Here is an 18,235-nt window from a genome sequence, read left to right on the forward strand (position 1 = left end):
GTAAGAAGGCACCGTCCTCCAGTTCACTCGAGCAGACATTTATTGAGCACCTATCAAGTGCAAGGCACTGTGCTAGGTGCCACAGAAATACAAAGAGGGAGCACAGACGGTCCCTGCCCACGAGGAGCTCACAGTCTAGAGGGAGGTGACACGTACACAGTCAACTGCAGCAACACCAGCCAGAGCCACACGTGCTGGAAGCGAGACACAAAGTGCTGTGGGGCCACAGAACACCATGGGGCTGCTTCTAGTCAGAGCACGGGCAAGGGTGGGCTTCTGAGGAGGAAGCCATCTGGAAGAAAGGCATTTCTAGCAGAGAAGAGGTCCAACACAGGAGGAGCCCACAGGAACTGAGGAAATCTGTGTGGCTGGGTACAGTACACAAAATGGACAATCAAGTATGGCCAGAAGGCAGACAGTCATGAATTCTAGGCCCACGGGCTCTGAACTTGGTGCTCTGGTTACAACAAGGGAAATCACTGAAGAGTAAGAGGGTGGCCAGAGGGGGGCTTCTGGAAGATAAACCCGGAACACTGTACATTCTGGAGGGGGGGGGAACTAAAGAGGTAGGCTGAGCAGTCAGGAACCAATGCCCTTGGAGAGGGCTTGAGAGCGACTAATAGGCAGTGGTAAGCAGAGGGCAACCTCACAGGGCCCTCGAAGAGAGTGCATGGGGAAAGAGAGAGAACAACAGATGCAGGACAAGGGTCTAGGGAGTTTGAGGATTCCACAGGGCTGGTGACAGGATTAGAATAGCTACAGAAGGAGAGTGGAGTTACAGAATAGTGACCCCTAAGGGTGAATGCAGTTTCTCAAAATGTGATCCATGGACCACCTAAACGGGAATCATCAGGGTGTGGTCCTAAGGCAGCGGATTCCCAGGTTTTCCTCCACAGTCACTGAGTCTACACCTCGGGGTGGAGCCCAATAATCTGCACTTTTAACTTTCTTCAGTGCTGAGGATTGAACCCAGGGCCTCGTGCCTGCTAGGAAAGCCTGATACCACTGAACTACATCTCCAGGCACAATCTGCTTTTTCAAGGAGAGCCTCATAGGTGGCCCAAAGGTTGAGAATCACCTGTAAGACAAAGAGAATGTATTAAGGATTGGTCTTTAGGTAAAAGAAAAGGAATGAAGACTGTCTAAAAAGGGAAAATGTGGAAAATAAGGCCAATGGCATCAGATGTTGGGTGGTTGAGTGTACATATCAAGATGAAGAACTGAGAAGAGGCCTCTGGACTTTCAATCTCGTAGCCCTGGAGGTTCTTCCTGGACTACTTTCGAGTGATGGGGCAGAAACGAAGTTTGCAACCCAGGATTAGAGAATGGGAAGTTGAGAGAAGCATCAGCAAGGAATGAACACGACTCCTCAGACACACCAGGCTATTTAGTTTAATCTAAAGGATCAGAAAAACATGGAGAATAATGGGGAGGTAGATAATAAAAAAAAAGTTGGGGAAAAAAAAAAGAAATGGAGGTAAGCAGAGTAACTGAACAAATTAGGATTGTTCAGAGACACTGGAGGAAAGCACAGGTGAGGATGAGGAAGCACTGATGAGAGATGGAGGTGAGAAAAGATTCCCAATGGAAGACCACACCCCAGAAGTGAGGGCGCAGGCTGGGATCCGAGGTGGGCTAGTGCCTGGAATGACTGCCCGCTTGGGGGGAGCCATGGGGCGTGTGGCAGGGATCAGAAGAGCATTATGGAGAGCCTGGGTTTCCATGTGTACACCATTGAGTCCTCCTTCACATTCCACAAATGCCACAACAAGTCTACAAAAGTGACTCTATTCCAAAGGCTGCACCCCGGCAAGAGTCCCTGGCAACAGAGCTGAGCCTGTTCAACAATGCTGGCCCTTCACCAAGGATGGCCGATGCACACTTGATACTCCCGACTGGCAGACTTTAGGGTCTCAACACATGCCATTTGACAGATTGTCTTTTTTATTCCCAGAGATGGTATCTGGGGCCTAGGAGAAAATACAGGGCCAGGAATCAGTCAGCTCCACCAGCTACTTGGGCTTTGACCTGGACAATCGTTCTGAGCGTCAGACACTTTGTGGGCTGAATAAGAGACATACTCTGCCCCACCAGCCACCTTGCATAAATGCCATGACACACAGAAAGCAGAGCCACTCCATGTAAAAGCAAGAAGGAATTACAATTACAATTACAAATAAGTGCTCCTGCTGGCACTCCTAAAGTGGAAGAAATCTACACAGGAGGTAGAGCATCTGCAAGTCTCTAAGCAACAGAACCCAGTTGAGAGGAAGTGGCTAACAGGTCATGAGCTTTCTTTAATGGTTTGATACTGGTTTTCTTAATGGGGTTTTAAATATTTAACTTAAGCATGATTAATTTCAGAAAAACCAACATGAATTATATTTCATGTTATAATTTACAATATAATGCATTTCTGTACTCTTCCCATTTCCTCTTCTCCCCTCCCATATTCAAGAAAAGGGAAGAGGGTATGTAGATCTCTCAGAAACAATACTAAGTCCCTGTGGCAAACATCTATAATCCCAGCTATCAGGGAGGTTGAAGCAAGAGAATCAAAAGTATGAGGACTGCCTGGGCAATTTAGCAAGACCGCTCTCAAAAAGGGCTGGGGATGTAGGTAAGTGGTACAGCACTTGCCTAGTGTGTTCGAGACCCTGGGGGGCGGGGGGAGTCTGGGACAGTGGTACATGCCTATAATCCCAGCGAGGCAGAAGGATCACAAGTTTGAAGCCATCCTTGACAACTTAGCAAGACCCTGTCTCAAAAACAAATAAGGACTAGGAATGTACACAGGTACAGAGTGCCTCTGGGTTATCTTCAGTATCCTCACCCACCCAAAAAGAAAAACCCAATACCAAGAATACAAAGGCTTACAGAACTCAAAGGCCAAGTTCAAATTGCTTCTAGAGCCTAGAAAATTCATGACCCTCTCAGCCTAGCCAACTCTACCTGACATTAGTGGAAGCTTAGCCCTGGCAGTCGAGATGAGTCTCCTGTGTCACTTTTCTAACATGGAAGAGAAATAAAGGGGTTGGTGACATGTTGGACTAAATCCTGAGCCTGGAGGTAAGAGTCAACAGCTGGCCTCAGCCCTCCCACCTCTGCTGTGCTTCTGGAAACAACCAGCTGTGAAGCTGAGGCATAGGTGACTGTGACTAAAGTCAACTCCCTGGCTCACTTCAAGTCTCCTGCCTCTACTTCCACAGCTGGCTGAATTGGCAACCTGTCCAAAGTGACAGTTGACAACTACTTTTGCATTATGAGGCACTGTCAAGGCATCTGGGCAAAAACATGATTGAAATACAAGTCTGGCCACCTGGAGGGTTCTGGGTTCCTTTCTTGAAGAATGCCACCCAGGTCCCACACCATGAACACCAGCAGCAAGCCCTCAGCCACTATTTCTGGGTGGAAGAGAGACACGAGCTATAGGCTGGACATGAAACTGACTGAGAGCAGCCTAGGGAGAATGCAGATATAAGACAAAGCCCTTTGAAGGTCCAGTAATAGTAAAGATGTTAAGAATTATACCAGAAAGGAATTTCACTGACAATTTTGAGCGACACTGAAAACAGACAATACTAAGATAAATTAGCTCTGGGAAAGACTCACGGGAAGAGCTGCTAGCAGGATACCAAAGAGAAGAACACATAAAAATAAACTGAGGGGCTCTTGGCCCCACAGAGGCTACTAATGCTATTTATTGGCTGGGGTCATTCTCGAGAATAGAAACTTTTTTTGGCAAAGCTGTACAAACTCCACATGTTCTTCCATGGTTAGGGCCAAAAGCTGGCCACAAATATTGGGTCCTTCAATAAACATCTCAGACCCTGGTGAGGTCTTCTGAGGCTAAGACAAGACTTTGAGAGCCAAGTAGGTGTATGGAGGCCCAGGTGAGGTGAGTGTGTCACGGCGCTGGGTGAGCAGTCTGCCCCTGCCTGGCTGCTCTGTGGCAGTGGCTGTGGGCATGTCCTGACAGTGAGCACTCTGGGCCTCAGCTGCTTCCTCTGTAGGGTGGAAAGGGAAGAAAGGCGAGACCACACTAGCTCTCAAGCTTCTTCTAGCCCCAATATTCTGTGAGTCTAACTTTGCCCTGGTCATAAACAATGGCTAGGCACAAAGTGCCATCTAGTGGCACCACTTGTCCACTCTCACAAATGGCTCCAACAAAAGACCCCGTAGGAGGAAACCAACCCCAACTCCCGGGGGAGGGCAGAGGCAGCAGGAGAGGGGAGCACACTCCATGTTAGTGGACAGGATATATTCACCTCAAGAAAATATACTTTAAGAGGTCTTGCTTTCCTTAAGAAAGCAACTCTTTTTATTTAGAAATGCTAATCATATCCATTTGTCAATATCTTTAGTTTTAAGGAAAATAGTTTAAAAAACATAAAAATGTAAATACACTCAAGAGTAACTGCTATTAAACAGTTCTGAACAGGCAGAAAATGTAGACTTTCCTTTTACAGAAAATGTTAAATCTGTAATAGCAGCATAATTTATATATAGAAAAAAGCTGGTTTTGAAAACCCAGATTTTTTTTTATACACAAAACATCTTTTTTTTTTTTTTTCCTTTCCTTTTTTTCTCTTTCTCTATATACTACAACAATGTTTACACTAGGAAACAGGTTTTTTCACATTATGGTACTTCCCATCACGTATAGCCATTAGCTCAAGTTTGATCCCCTGGCCATGAGCTCAAACTTCTCAGCACAGTCTTCAATCTAACACCATGGCAGAGAGCGCATTTAGATCTTTCATGTATGGATGGGCTACCAAGATCTGGTCAATTTTCAGTCTTTGCTCAGAATCAGGAAAGATCTTCAGCAGGGCTTCCCTTAGCTCACTGGTTTCTGCAGAAGACCTCTGTGCTGGCATGGGCAGGTTCTGTGGGACACTGGGCAGGTTTGGCAGGAGCGCAAAGTGGGACTGCTGAGGAAGCCAGTGGCTTGGAGAGGCTCCCTGAATCCGGCCTGGAGGCTGGTGGCTGGTGCTGGCTGCCTGGGTGCCAGGAATCCTGAAGCTGGGGTCAAACATGCCCACGTTCGGCAGGGCGTTGAGCAGGGGTTGCATATCTCTGTGAATGAAGTGAGTCTTGGTGAGAGCAGTTACGACATAAACAAGAAACCCCTCTACAGCATGTGCTGCTGATCCAAACCCTGATCCTTAAGATGTCACTCTCTGGTTAATAGGGAAGATACCAGACTGCCATGGAGGCAGCGATATCAGCAACTACAGGGGAGCCCCGGGGACTCCACTGATACCCATCTCTAGACTGGTAAGGACAGGGGAAGAGCTAGATTCGTCCCAGGCCTGCTGTCTGAGGGCTGACCTTATCCACCTGTTTTGGCAGTAAACCAGTGTATTCGTGGGAGAATTTTTTAAAAAATAGGGACCATAGTGTCCTTCTATTCTGGAGAGTATGATTCTGAATTAGAAAAAGGAGTCCCTTTGGGTAGAAAGGTAGCCACCTCAGGCTCATGGTTCCCCCTCCCCACCAAATAACAGGTGAGGCACTATAATGGTGCCCACAACCTGATGCAGATGGATATGGGGGAATGTGGGGGTACAGAGAGGGCATCTGTATTGTTTCAAAATCTTTCACCTGACACTGGCTTGCAGTCTAGAAATGGGACTGGCTCAACAGTTTTCCTAATTTCAAAAACTCAAATAACTTAAAAAGTAGTCCCTCGGGAAGGAAGAGACTATCAATTACTTACCACCTTTACAAAGAATCATTGGGTAAGAGATAAAAGGGCACAATGAGGAAGCAGAGAGAACTGTCTCTCTGTTCAGTCTGAACCACAGGCCCTGGACTCACACACAGGTCTTGGGGCAGGGAGTAGTGAGATGGGCTGACATGCAGCAGGTGTTGGAAATGGCTGCCATCCTCCTGTGGTGGGAAGAGAGCATGACCCTTGGGAACTAAGCCCTCATTTGCATAATAAAACCCAACACTCAAAAAGAGAAATGATCCGGGGACTTAAACTGTGTTGGTCTCCCTAGAAGATAATACCTCTGTGTGAACTCCCTTAACCACTACCAAGTCCAAACCTGGAGCCCCAAAAGCTCATGTTATAAATGGCAAAGATCAGCTGTGAAGTTTTACTAGGAAAGCAGCCAGGTATGGTGATTCATGCCCATAATCCCAGCAACTCAGGAGGCTGAGACAGGAGGATTTCAACTTTGAGGACAGTCTCAGCAACTTAGTGAAGACACTGTCTCAACATAAAAAATGAAAAGGGCTGAGAATGTAGCTCAGTGACAAAGTGTCCCTGGGTTCGACCCAATACCAAAACAAACAACAACAACAAAAACCAGGGAGAGCAGTGTTTTCCTCTCTAGAGACTTCCAGAACACTCTTATGCAAACATCTGCTGGGAGATACACAGAAGAATAACTAATTTTGGTTTAAAAAGAAAACAGGGCTGTCACCATATTATATGATCTGCCATTTAGGCCCATAAAAGACTGATTAACATCTGTTACCTGAGAATTCTGAAAACAGAAATAACCATTAGCACTACCAATCACTATTTTCCTTAAAAACAAAACCTAAACTAAACAAAACAAATGAAACTACTAAATAATTTCAGAAAAATTTAATACTGGAGATGGTAAAAAGCAACTGTCAGTTCCCCCAGGTAGTGATTCTTGAACAGTAAATACATTAACATAAGCATAATAAACTGACAGGAGGAGTTCAAGTTCAAGGTCAGCAACTTAGGAAATCTCATCTTAAAATTAAAAAAAGAGGGACTGGGGAATATAGGACAAGGGTAAAGTGGCCTTGGGTTCTATCTCCAGTATCACAAAATAAAGATTATAATACCACTTTTACACTTTTAGTCTTTCAAAGATAGCACTTGAATATCGCACAAAAAATTTAAATGAAATAAACTTTTAAATATAAGATAGTCTAAATACCTAAGAAAGACCTCTTTCCGAAGAAATTCTTCTAATCGAGGTCCACTTCTTCCAAGAGGATCATCAGGAACCATAAATATGTCCCCCACAAATGTATACTGAAGCAATCTACAACACAGAAAAATCACACACTGAAAAAAACACTAATTCTTTATGGCTACAGCATCTCAGATTATCTCAAAAGTTTTCACCCAACTGCAAAGGGATGATCAGCCTATAAATTCTAAGACTGCTTTACTGCCTTCAAAGGAAAAAAACCTATACTCAAATTATACTATTTTAATTTCTATTTTGAACACAAATTCAGCAGTGCTAGAAATTTTGCAATTTAGATATTTCTCTGGGTTTGGGAAGCAGCTTCTTTTTCTAATATAACTTAGAGAAACAAGATGTAAAGACTTTGGACCCAGAAGGTGATCGACAAAGATTTAACTTTTTAATGAAAATGGAAATACATGCATCCATAGGCAAACCTACTGCAAACAACCTTTTTTAAAACAATGCAATATATAAAGAAAATCTAGTCATTAAGCATTACTTACCAACTATGGGAAAGGACTGGAGATGTAGCTCAGTAGAAGAGTGCTTTTACCTATAATGTATTAGGCTCTGGGTTTAATTCCTAGACCACCAAAAAATAAACAAAATTAAGAGCCTATGTTTGTTGTCCAGATTTAGGTACTTAGGTATGTTTGTATATGTGTATATGTATATCCAGATCTCAGTTTCTGGTTTGCTTTTGCAAATTCTGAACAGAAGCTGTATTGAGTCTCATTTAAAGTTGCCAACATGTAACAGGTGTGTCTAATACTGACAAGGAGCCCCAGGGCAAAGATCCTACAGAAACGTGTCCTAGAAGATTAATGTATGCTCATAAATTGCATAAAAGGCTAAGACTCATTCTTGGTTCAGTTATCACCAAAAGTTTTTTAACAGCATATGGGTCAAAATGCTATGTACTCATTTATAGCAAAGCTTTTTCTAAAATCCTCTAATGATTTAGCAAAATATATCAGACTAGAGGCAATTGTGAAACTTCAATAGAGACAAATGTCTAGTTACACTACTTACCAGTTATATTTGGCTCAAGGTACATTCATCTCATGTCTTAAGATTTGTGGGCTATCTGATTTTATCCTTGGTATGAAAGCAGACTCTTGCCTTTTGTTTTAAGTAACTGGACAGAGGATGCATGTTAATAAAAGTCTTGGAAGCTTCAGTCTGCTGGGTTTGTTTTTGGTTTTTTATTTTGGTACAGGAATTGAACCTATGGGTGCTTTACCATTGAGCCACATCCCCAGCCTTTTTAATGTTTTATTTAGAGACTGGATCTTGCAGAGTTGCTTAGGGCCTTGCTAAGTTGCTGAGGTTGGCTTTGAACTCATGATCCTCCTGCCTCAGCCTCTTAAGCTGCTGGGATTAGAGGCATGTGCTACCAAGCCCTGCAGTGTTTGCTGATCTTAAGGCAGTTTTCAGTAGTTGGACAATCACAGTATCAATACAAATGAAAAATTATAGCAGTGAATGCTAAATTCTTAACTTTGTTATTATTATTTATGGATCTAAACATGTTTTAGTATAGATGACTATAAAAAACTCTTGAAAAGCATCAGATATGAAAAGTAGAAATATTCTCCCCTACCCGTAAGAAGTAAAACCCCAATCAGTATATTGCTTTTGGTCCCATCCTCTTGCTGGAATCACATTATTTCAGAGGTGAAATCTCAGTTGTCATGAAATCTAACCTTTCACTTCACAGCTAAGTAACTGAGGAAGGCCTCATGGCCTGACAAATTCTGCCATGGCAAGAGGGAAGTGCCCTTGTACTCCATCATGCCACAAAACTACACCTCATTTCATGTCTGAGAACACTGATCTCTCAGAGGACACCATGTGGACAAACACAGTGGGCCCTGACACACCACTCACTGGTTCTGAGGCTTTGAAAAGGGGGCCAACGACCTTTAATATGGGGGGTACAGAAGAGTCTTTTGCAGGACCAATGTACACAGTGGACAGACAAAATGCAAACAAAAACAACAAACAATAACAAAAAACTTTTCTAACTAAAGACAAAGACGAAAATATTACCTTTTTGTAATAATTTCTCGCCAAGAGACTGACTCAGTCACAAATTCTCTGAAGTTATCATTTGTTACAATTATGCCACCAGTTTTGTCCGCTAAGTGTAGCAGAAACCTACGGTAATATAAGAGTTTAAAATGAGCAAACAGGCATCCCTGGCTTAGAGAAGCCATGTTATAAGAAAATTAAAAATTTCTTCTTCTTAGGAAATGACCAAAGAATTCAACCAAGGCTAGAAAAGTTATGCCCCAGTCAACTGAAGATCAGTTAGAAATGAAGAACTCTAAAATTATTAGTGTTGTTATAAAAGAACTATTCTTCATAAAATCTAGTTTTAAAAAACAATTTATATATTTTTCTAGAAAAATTATATTATCAATAAACAATGGTAATAAGAATGAACAAGAGCCAGAGGAGAGGATGAATTAGAAGTGACAAGCCTGTGGAATCACTATTCAGCCTTTTAGCAAATAAGCTACAGTTTTTTGGTTCTAAGACTAGCTGCATGGTACAGTCAGTCTTGTATAAATATATATATTTAAATTCATAGGCTCATATTTTGTGCTTTGATTTAAGAAAAGAGAACTAGACCTGCCATTCTACTTAGCCTACACTACAGAGTCATTCAAATGGAAGTTATGAAAAGATACACAATGACGAAGAAGTAAGAAACAATAAAGAAGAATGCTGTTTCATTGCTGGAGATTACTCCTGTGGATCCTGTTAGCATATTTTTAAGGACAATGTAAATTTCATCTCTTAAGTCAGGATCACCACATATGTCTAAAGCAATGTAGACAAAGACAATGAAACAAACGGAATCACTGGAATTAAAGGTGCCAACTAACAATAATTGTTATTAGCAGTATGTATTCAAAGGGCACTAAAAAAAAAAGCCTCATTAGTTTCAGAGATCTTAAAAGACCTTGGAAATAAACATGATTTAGTTCTTTATTAATGAATATTTTATAAATTATTTCTAACTGGCATGAATTTAAGTGGTGATATTTGTGTAGAGGTGTTAATAAAAGTAGGAACTAAGGCTTGAGTGAGTGTGCCACAAATCAGCACATGTATCCACGTCCTCCAAAACCCAGAGAACCATAGAAATCAAGCAAGAGCCTAGTCTGGGTGGGCTGGAAGACCTCAAGGCTTTTCCTGAATCCAGAAGCCCAACCTGCCTTTCAACCTGTACACTCCAGAGCCCTGCCCCTCACACAGGGCTGAGCATCTAAACTTAATGGTCATGAATATTAAAATCCTCAAACCTGAGTCAAGCAACTCAAGTCCTTTGAGAGTGTGCATCTGTCCAAAGGAACAGGTGGCTGGTTCCTCACCACCCCACTCCCACCTTAGAAAGGAAAATGGCCTTTCATACCTGTCATCATGAGAAGCAATTCTTTCTCCAAACACCATCCGGGCAGGAGTTAAAGATAATATTCCAAGCTCCTGGAGCTGGGTTAAGAAGTGCTGCTCTGTTCATGGAATAAGTTAAACACACACTCAGCAAAAAGCTATTTTCCCAGATGTGTAAATAAATGAAAGTACATCCAAATGTTTCACTTGGAGAGTTGTAGAAAACCTTTCTATTGACTCAGTATTACTAACTTACTGGGAAGAATTAATGAAAATAAAAAAGCATCAAGACAGATCCATACCAAGGCAAATGCAGCATATGAACTAGATGTATTTTTAACAATAAAATGGTTCAACTCTGTTCAGTTCCTTAGCCCATTTGTTAATTGGATTGTTTGGGGTTTTTTTGGTGTTAAGTTTTTTGAGTTCTTTATATTTCCCGGGAGATTAGTGCTCTATCTGATGTGTGTGTGGTAAAAATTTGCTCCCATTCTGTAAGCTCTCTTTACCTCACTGATGGTTTCTTTTGCTAAGAAGCTTTTTAGTTTGAATCCATCCTATTTATTTATTCTTGATTTTATTTCTCATGCTATAGGCATCTTGTTAAGAAAGTCAGGGCCTAATCTGACATGATGAAGATTTGGGCCTACTTTTTCTTCTATTAGGTGCAGGGTCTCTGGTCTAATTCCTAGGTCTTTGACCCACTTTAAGTTGAGTTTTGTGCATGGTGAGAGAGAGAGGGGCTTAATTTCATTTTGCTGCATATGGATTTCCAGTTTTCTCAGAACCATTTGTTGAAGAGGCTATCTTTTCTCCAATATATGTTTTTGGTGCCATTGTCTAGTATGATATAACTGTATTTATATGGGTTTGTCTCTGTGTCCTCTATTCTGTACCACTGGTCTATTTTGGTGCCAATACCATGCAATTTTTGTTACTTTAGCTCTGTAGCATAGTTTAAGTTCTGGTATAGTGATGCCACCTGTTTTATTCTATTTTCTGAGGACTGCTTTGGCTATTTTGGGTCTTTATTTTTCCAGATGAATTTAATGATTGCTTTTTCTATTTCTATGAGGAATGCCATTGGGATTTTGATTGGAATTGCATTAAATGTATATAGTGCTTTTGGTAGTATGGTTATTTTGACAATATTAATTCTGCCTATTCAAGAATAAGGGAGATCTTTCTGTCTTCTAAGGTCTTCTTTAATTCCTCTCTTTACAATTCTGTAGTTTTCATTGTAGAAGTCTTTCACCTCTCATTGATTCCCAAGTATTTCATTTTTTTGAGGCTATTATAAATGGGGTAGTTTTCCTAGCTTCTCTTTCAGAGGATTTGTCACTGATGAACCAAAAACAAACAATCCAATCAATAAATGGGCTAAGGAACTGAACAGACACTACTCAGATTATATACAATTGATCAACAAATATATGAAAAAATGTTCAATATCTCCAGCAATTAGAGAAATGCAAATCAAAACTACTCTAAGATTTCATCTCATTCCAGTCAGAATGGCAGCTATCACTAATACAAACAACAATAAGTGTTGGCAAGGATGTGGGGAAAAAGGCACACTCATACACTGCTGGTGGGACTGCAAACTGGTGCAACCAATATGAATAGCAGTATGGAGATTCCTTGGAAAACTTGGAATGGAACCACCATATGACCGAGGTATCGCACTCCTCGGTTTATACCCAAAGTACTCAAAAACAGCATACTACAGTGATGCAGCCACATCAATGTTTATAGCACCACAATCCACAATAGCTAAATTGTAGAACCAACCTAGATGTCCTTCAATAGATAAATAAATAAACTGTGGTCTATATACATAATGAAATATTACTCAATCATGCTAAGTGAAGTAAGCCAATCCCAAAAATCCAAAGGCTGAATGTTTTCTCTGATATGAGGATGCTGATCCATAATGGGGATGGGGGCAGGAAACATGGGAGGAATGGAGGGTCTTTAGACAGGGCAAAAGAGAGGGAGGGAAAGGGAGGGGGCAGAGGGGTAGGAAAGATGGTGGGATGAAATGGACATCATTACCCTAGGTACATGTGTGAAGACACGAATGGTGTGACTCTACTTTGTGTACCATTAAAGAAATGAAAAATTGTGCTCCATATGTATACTATGAATTGAAATGCATTCTGCTGTTGTTTTGTATAACAAATCAGAATAAGTAGATTTTTTTAAAAACAGGTTCAACTCATTTGTTTTTTAGGAGTAAGCCATTCATCTATAGTTGTCTGTTACGGATATTTATGGGTGTGGGTGATGACAAAAGAGAACTAGGGGCCAAAGACACATTTCAGACAACCAGAATTCTCATACCAGCGGTCCCCTAATAATACTCATCACTGACTTAACTAAATTCACACAATGTATTTGATAGTCTTGGAAGTGTACATATATAAGAATTATTAAGACTCTTTCAGAGATCCAAGTTTCAAAAATAGCTTCAAAATGAGTGGATCTGTTTTGTTCTTCATGTACCTTCTGTTAGGAAAAATGCTCTCCAAAATGAAGGAAGTTGGAATACCTGGGAAATGTGCAGTTTGACCACTTCCCACTTCACTAGTGACCCAAAGTCTCACTTCCTGCTTAATGTTGGACAAATTCTATATTTACCCCAATCCCAATCTACCTTTTCTTTCTAAGTGCTCTAACATGTTAAGCTGTCTGGCAAAGCTTTTTCACTTGTCTTCCTATCATGACCTAAGACACAAACAACTGTTAAGTTTCTCTGGAATAATTTCATAAATCATAACAGGTTCCAACCTTTTGTGTGTGGTCTGCACAAAGTACTATATGGCTAATGATTTATATTAAAGTATTACTGTTGAAAAGACATTATATTTGAAAGTGCCAAACTTATCAAGTGGCCATTTTTTAAAAAATGCTATTTAAATAGTCAGAAATCTGGCCTAATAGAGGGCATATTTTCATTTTCAGAATGTCAAAAGAAAATTTTTGTGATGTACAATAAATTCTAACGTATCTTTCAAACAACCATATGAACTTTTGCATCTTTCCTTCAATCACTTCTTATACTGTTGTACTCTTCAACTGATATCTTATTAGATGGAAGAGACTTAGAATTTTGTTGTTAAAAGATCCTGCCACAATACATGGCTCTAAGTACTATGTGTTGCAATTCTAAGCCAACTCTTTAAAAATTTCTAATTAGAAATTTGGAAAAATTGGTTTGACTCACCTGTGACATTAGGATCACGCCTTGTTCTCCACTGAGGAACAAACACAGTAATGTTTCGGTTGCCAAGCTTCCAAAAATATTCAACAGCAATTGCAATTCCACGACAAGAGAAAAACTTTTTTAGACCATGGCTGTAAGAAAAATTTATTTAATTTGTTAGGTCCTCAGAGATTGTTAGTACATCATTTAACCTGCTCTTCACACCAAAGGCAAAACTTTCTGGTAAAGTAATACTTTAAATTTTCAAAAAGCCATTCCCAAAGAGAGAACTACTGGTAGCGTTCCTTCTCACATGTGATCGAGTGCAGGAAGTGTAGTAGTTTCAGACCTGTTTTCCTTTTCCTTTTCTTTTTTTCCAGTTTCCTAATCCCGATTATACAAAACATAATTTGTGAATTTGATATTCACAGAATTGTGCCATTAATACATTAATGGAAATGTATATGTCAAACACTTAGCTGTTTATTGACATGAGACTGGTTAAAAAAAACACAGGTATATCCATGTTTTTCTTATGCATATGTTTGAAGCTAGTGAACTGTTTGTCACAATATATTTTTGTGGTATGTAAAATGCAGCTAGCTTATATAATTTAAAATTTGGTATGAGTTTATTCATGCCTTATCTCTCACTTTTTAAGTGAAAAATTTGGGAGTTTGAAAATGTCAAATTCATAAATAAAAGAACAAAATTCCCTGTAATGATCTTTTACCATGGGGGAAGGAGTCAGTGGCAGAGCCTACTACTTCACAAAACCAAAAGAGACTCCACTGAAGGAGTTCTGTCTCTCAATATGATAGTCTTATGGTTTTCCTTGTATTTTGGTTGATTTAATGGATGTGCTGTTTTGGTATAAGGTCATGAGCTTCATGGTAAATTTGTTAGTTAATGTAGTTTTTTTCCCCCTTTAACCCAGTATCTGGGGATCACGAGTTCAAAGTCAGGCTCAGCAACCTAGCAAGGCCCAAAGCAACCAAGTGAGACCCTGTCTCTAAATAAAATGCAAAACAGGGCAGGGGATGTGGCTCAGTGGTCGAGTGCCCCCGAGTTGAATCCTTGGTAATCGCCCCCCAACTCCCCCCGCCCCCCCAAAAAAGAGTTCATTCTACTAGGGGGAAAACACTAGTATTTTAAAATTCTGACTAGTCACTGGCCTCCAAGAATCTTAAAATTTGTTGCTAAAGCAGAAACTAGTTTAGTAGCTATGATGTTTATACCCCATGCCTGCCTGTGACAGAAGAATAGTTTAAGATTTGATATTGTGACATGATGATCACTATCACAATGACCAAGGAGCTGCCATCACCAGCTGGACTCCAGCCTCTTTGGGAGAACTGTAAAATCTACCCAATTTAAAACTTACAACAACTTTTTTTGGGGGGTGGGGGACATATTGGGAATTCAACCAGATGCTTTACCACTGAGCTACATCCCCAGTCATATTTTTTATTTTAAGACACGGCAGAACTTATGGGAAATAATTTAAGGGCAAGAATCAAATGAAACTAATAGAACCTTGAAGGAAGCAGAAAAAAGGGAAAACGAGTAAACATACAAGAACAGGCCAACAGACTTTTTCTGTGAAGGTCAATATGATCTGTCTCACCACTCAACTCTGCCAGAAAAGTGTGAAAGCAACCACAGGCAAATAGTTGTCAATGAGCCCAGTGTGGCTGTGTTCCACATTCGGTCAGGTGGTCTCTTGTTATTCCATTCCTCCTGATGCCTGACCTCTGAGCTCCCTCCTCCCACCCCCCTTTTTAGTACTTTTTTTAGGCAAGTACTCTGCCACTGAGCCACAATCCCAGTCACCCCCACCCTGTTTTTTTGGTAACAGGAATTGAACTGAGGGGCGCTTGATCACTGAGTCACATCCCCAGCCCTCTTTTGTATTTTATTTAGAGACAGGACCTTGATTTTGCTGAGGCTGGCCTTTGAACTCGAAATCCTCTTGCCTCAGCCTCTTGAGCCGCTGGGATTACAGACGTATGCCACTGGGCCTGGCTGAGCTTTCCTGTTTGTTGCTTGCTTTGTGTGCAATGCTCTTGAACCTTCCTTGCCTACTCTATCCCAGTCCTTCTATGAAGCTGTCTCTAGACACAAGTCCTTAATCAGACCCTTCCTCTCCTCTCACTTCCTCCCCTGCTCTGCAACAGAATCACAGAGATGGAGTAAAATTTAGATTCTCTATTAGAGATAAGAAGATAACCCTGACAGACAGCATGATCTGCCTGGGTTACCCTGCCAGAGGGTGGATATGCTAGATCTCACCCGCTGGCTTCCTCACACCTGGCCAATCCTTTTCCCTTCCCATTACTGCACATGGTGGTGTCACTTCAACTGCACCTCTAACACCTGAGAGGAGGCATGGGCTGAACACTCAACCAACAGCTAAGGTGGGGAGAGATTCAGAAGAGTTGCTCACAAACTTCTCTTTTTAGAGGCTGGAGTTTACTCTCTTTTTCAGGGAATCATATATACAGATGATAGAGGCTCTTATCCAAACACAATTGCAAGTAAACAAACTCATTCTTAATAAAATAATTCAGGAGTGGGTGGCTTATCTAAAGGCATTCAAATATGGCAAGGATACAGCAACATGACATGTGGTGGTGGTGGTGGGGAATGGGAGAACGTGTATTGTTTTTAAAGGGCACCCTTTTTTATTAGCAAGGACAGGCCTGTAGTTAATGCTATCTAGCTCTAAAATAAAAATCTAAAATACAACAATTAAAGGGTACATGTTTATCCCTAAAAAGGCTAACCCTTGACGGAAATGTACTAAAAAGCTAGGAGTGGTGGTGCGCACCTGGAATCCCAGTGACTCGACTCTGGAGGTTGAGGCAGAAAGACTGCCAAATTTGAGGCCAACCTCAGCAGTGTAGTAAGATCCTGTCTCAAGATTAAAAATAAAGAGTTGGGGATATAGCTCAAGTGGTAAAGTGCTCCTAAATTCAATCCCCAGTATACCCCCAGCCCCTACAAAAGGGAACCTCACAGAGGTGGATGCAGTGGCACATGCCTGTAATCTCAGCTGTTCAGGAAGCTGAGGCAGAAGAATTACAAGTTTGAGGCCAGCCTGGGCAATTTAGTGAGACCTTGTTCTCAAAAGTTTAAAAAAAGGGTTGGGGATGTAGCTCAGTAGATGGCTTGCCTAGCATACATGAGGCTCTGGGTTCAACCCCCAGTCTGGGGGCGCCCCGTTGGGGAGCTTGTAAAGTACCTCTTTTTCAATAGACAGAAATGTATATACTACCAGCTTTTCATATAATGATTCTGCTTGACAACTGTAGAAACTGAATGGATTGAAATAGCATTCCACTGAGCCAAGTTGGGGATACAGATAAAGGAATGCTGTTGCCCTGGACCCCTCACAAACACAAGCTAGTGGGGGAGGGGAGAAAGTTCTTGGAAACATTAGATCAGCTCTGATTTCCAGTGATGTTTTTTGTAAAAAGATCAAATCATTTCTGCTACTCTGAAAAACCTCCAGAGCTGGAGGAATACTGCTTCTAAATTATGGCAAAGAAATAACAGATATGCCCCAAAAATAAAACTACAGGGAAAAAAGAAAAAATGTCAAGTGGAGATAAATTGTTGTACTGAAAATATTACCAAAAGCCCCATTAGGAATCTTTCCTACTTCCAATCCCAACATCTTAAGCAGATGTGTTTAATCCTCACTGCCTTTCAACCTCTCTGCATTGACATGGAAAGGCTCATTGTTGGAAGGTAAGCCCAGACCAAGGGTTTGCCTTGACCTAGAGACAAGCATATATTTAACATACATAGTATACTTTGGGGAAGACCAAAACTATGGGGTTCCCAGCTCCAAGTGCAGAATGAACAGCACTTTTGTTTGGAAGGCAGATAGATAGGCTCTCAAGGGAGATTTGAATTCCCGTCCCATGTCACCGGAAACACTCTGTCTTTTGGTTGTTTTCCATATTAGAGCAGGGAGTCAACTTAAAGGAAGTGTGTCCAAAGCATGAGAGATGGGAGACTGAAAAAGTCACAACAGTCATAGAAGCAGACAGGGGAGTATCAGAAAACAGTGCAAAGTTCTTTCTCAGTTACCCAGGAAAGAGTTCTTTCCTTCTATAGCTCCCACTTAACAAAGATAACCCTGAAACCCAATATTGAAAGATGAGCATTAAAAAAGGCTTTAAAAAAAAAAAAGCATAGTTCAACAACTGAGGGGCAAGCTTCATCTACATGGAAAATTATCAACTCAGACAGGTCAGGTGCTCTTATGCTGAAGTTTCGGGTTGACAGAGTCCAAATGTTCCTTGCCACTACTGTGATATCTAGCCATATACCGCAAACAGTTTCCACTGACTCATCATTTGACTCATTCATGGTGACAGGGGGAAAAATTGGTAAAGATATACATAATCAGCAGCATAAAGTAGGGTATTTTGGAATTTCTCACTGGTTTTTATGGGCCGGAGCCATCATGCTGGCTAACTAATTAAACAAAGGCTTTGCAGAAACCCAGGGAAGAGTGGGCCTGAGCTCCTTTCAGGTGGAGTTTATACCAACAGAGCCTATTGCCCAAGGACTTAAATTTCTTTTTCTTAAAAACTACTTCCTCAACTAGTTAGGTCAAATAAGTACGGTTTATTTAGCAGTGGTTACA

At 41.1% G+C, this 18,235-nt stretch overlaps 1 protein-coding gene across 3 annotated transcripts in view; it reads right to left on the reverse strand.

Moving 5' to 3' along the window:
- Positions 1 to 1,000: 1,000 nt before the first annotated feature.
- Positions 1,001 to 18,235, reverse strand: part of N4bp1 (NEDD4 binding protein 1) — a 44,082-nt gene continuing 26,847 nt past the window's right edge. For 2 of the 3 annotated variants that reach the window (XM_026410226.2, XM_026410225.2), the window contains 5 exons: positions 13,597 to 13,727; positions 10,393 to 10,489; positions 9,021 to 9,128; positions 6,930 to 7,037; positions 1,001 to 5,079 (listed from right to left, as the gene is read on the reverse strand). In XM_026410226.2, coding sequence (XP_026266011.2) covers positions 4,722 to 5,079; positions 6,930 to 7,037; positions 9,021 to 9,128; positions 10,393 to 10,489; positions 13,597 to 13,727 — 802 coding nt within the window. In that variant the 3' untranslated portion in view covers positions 1,001 to 4,721. The remainder of the gene's footprint in view (positions 5,080 to 6,929; positions 7,038 to 9,020; positions 9,129 to 10,392; positions 10,490 to 13,596; positions 13,728 to 18,235) is intronic. The other variant, XM_026410224.2, reaches the window with a different exon arrangement.

This window comes from Urocitellus parryii, chromosome 15 (genome assembly GCF_045843805.1).
Source record: "Urocitellus parryii isolate mUroPar1 chromosome 15, mUroPar1.hap1, whole genome shotgun sequence".
Lineage (NCBI taxonomy): Eukaryota > Metazoa > Chordata > Mammalia > Rodentia > Sciuridae > Urocitellus > Urocitellus parryii.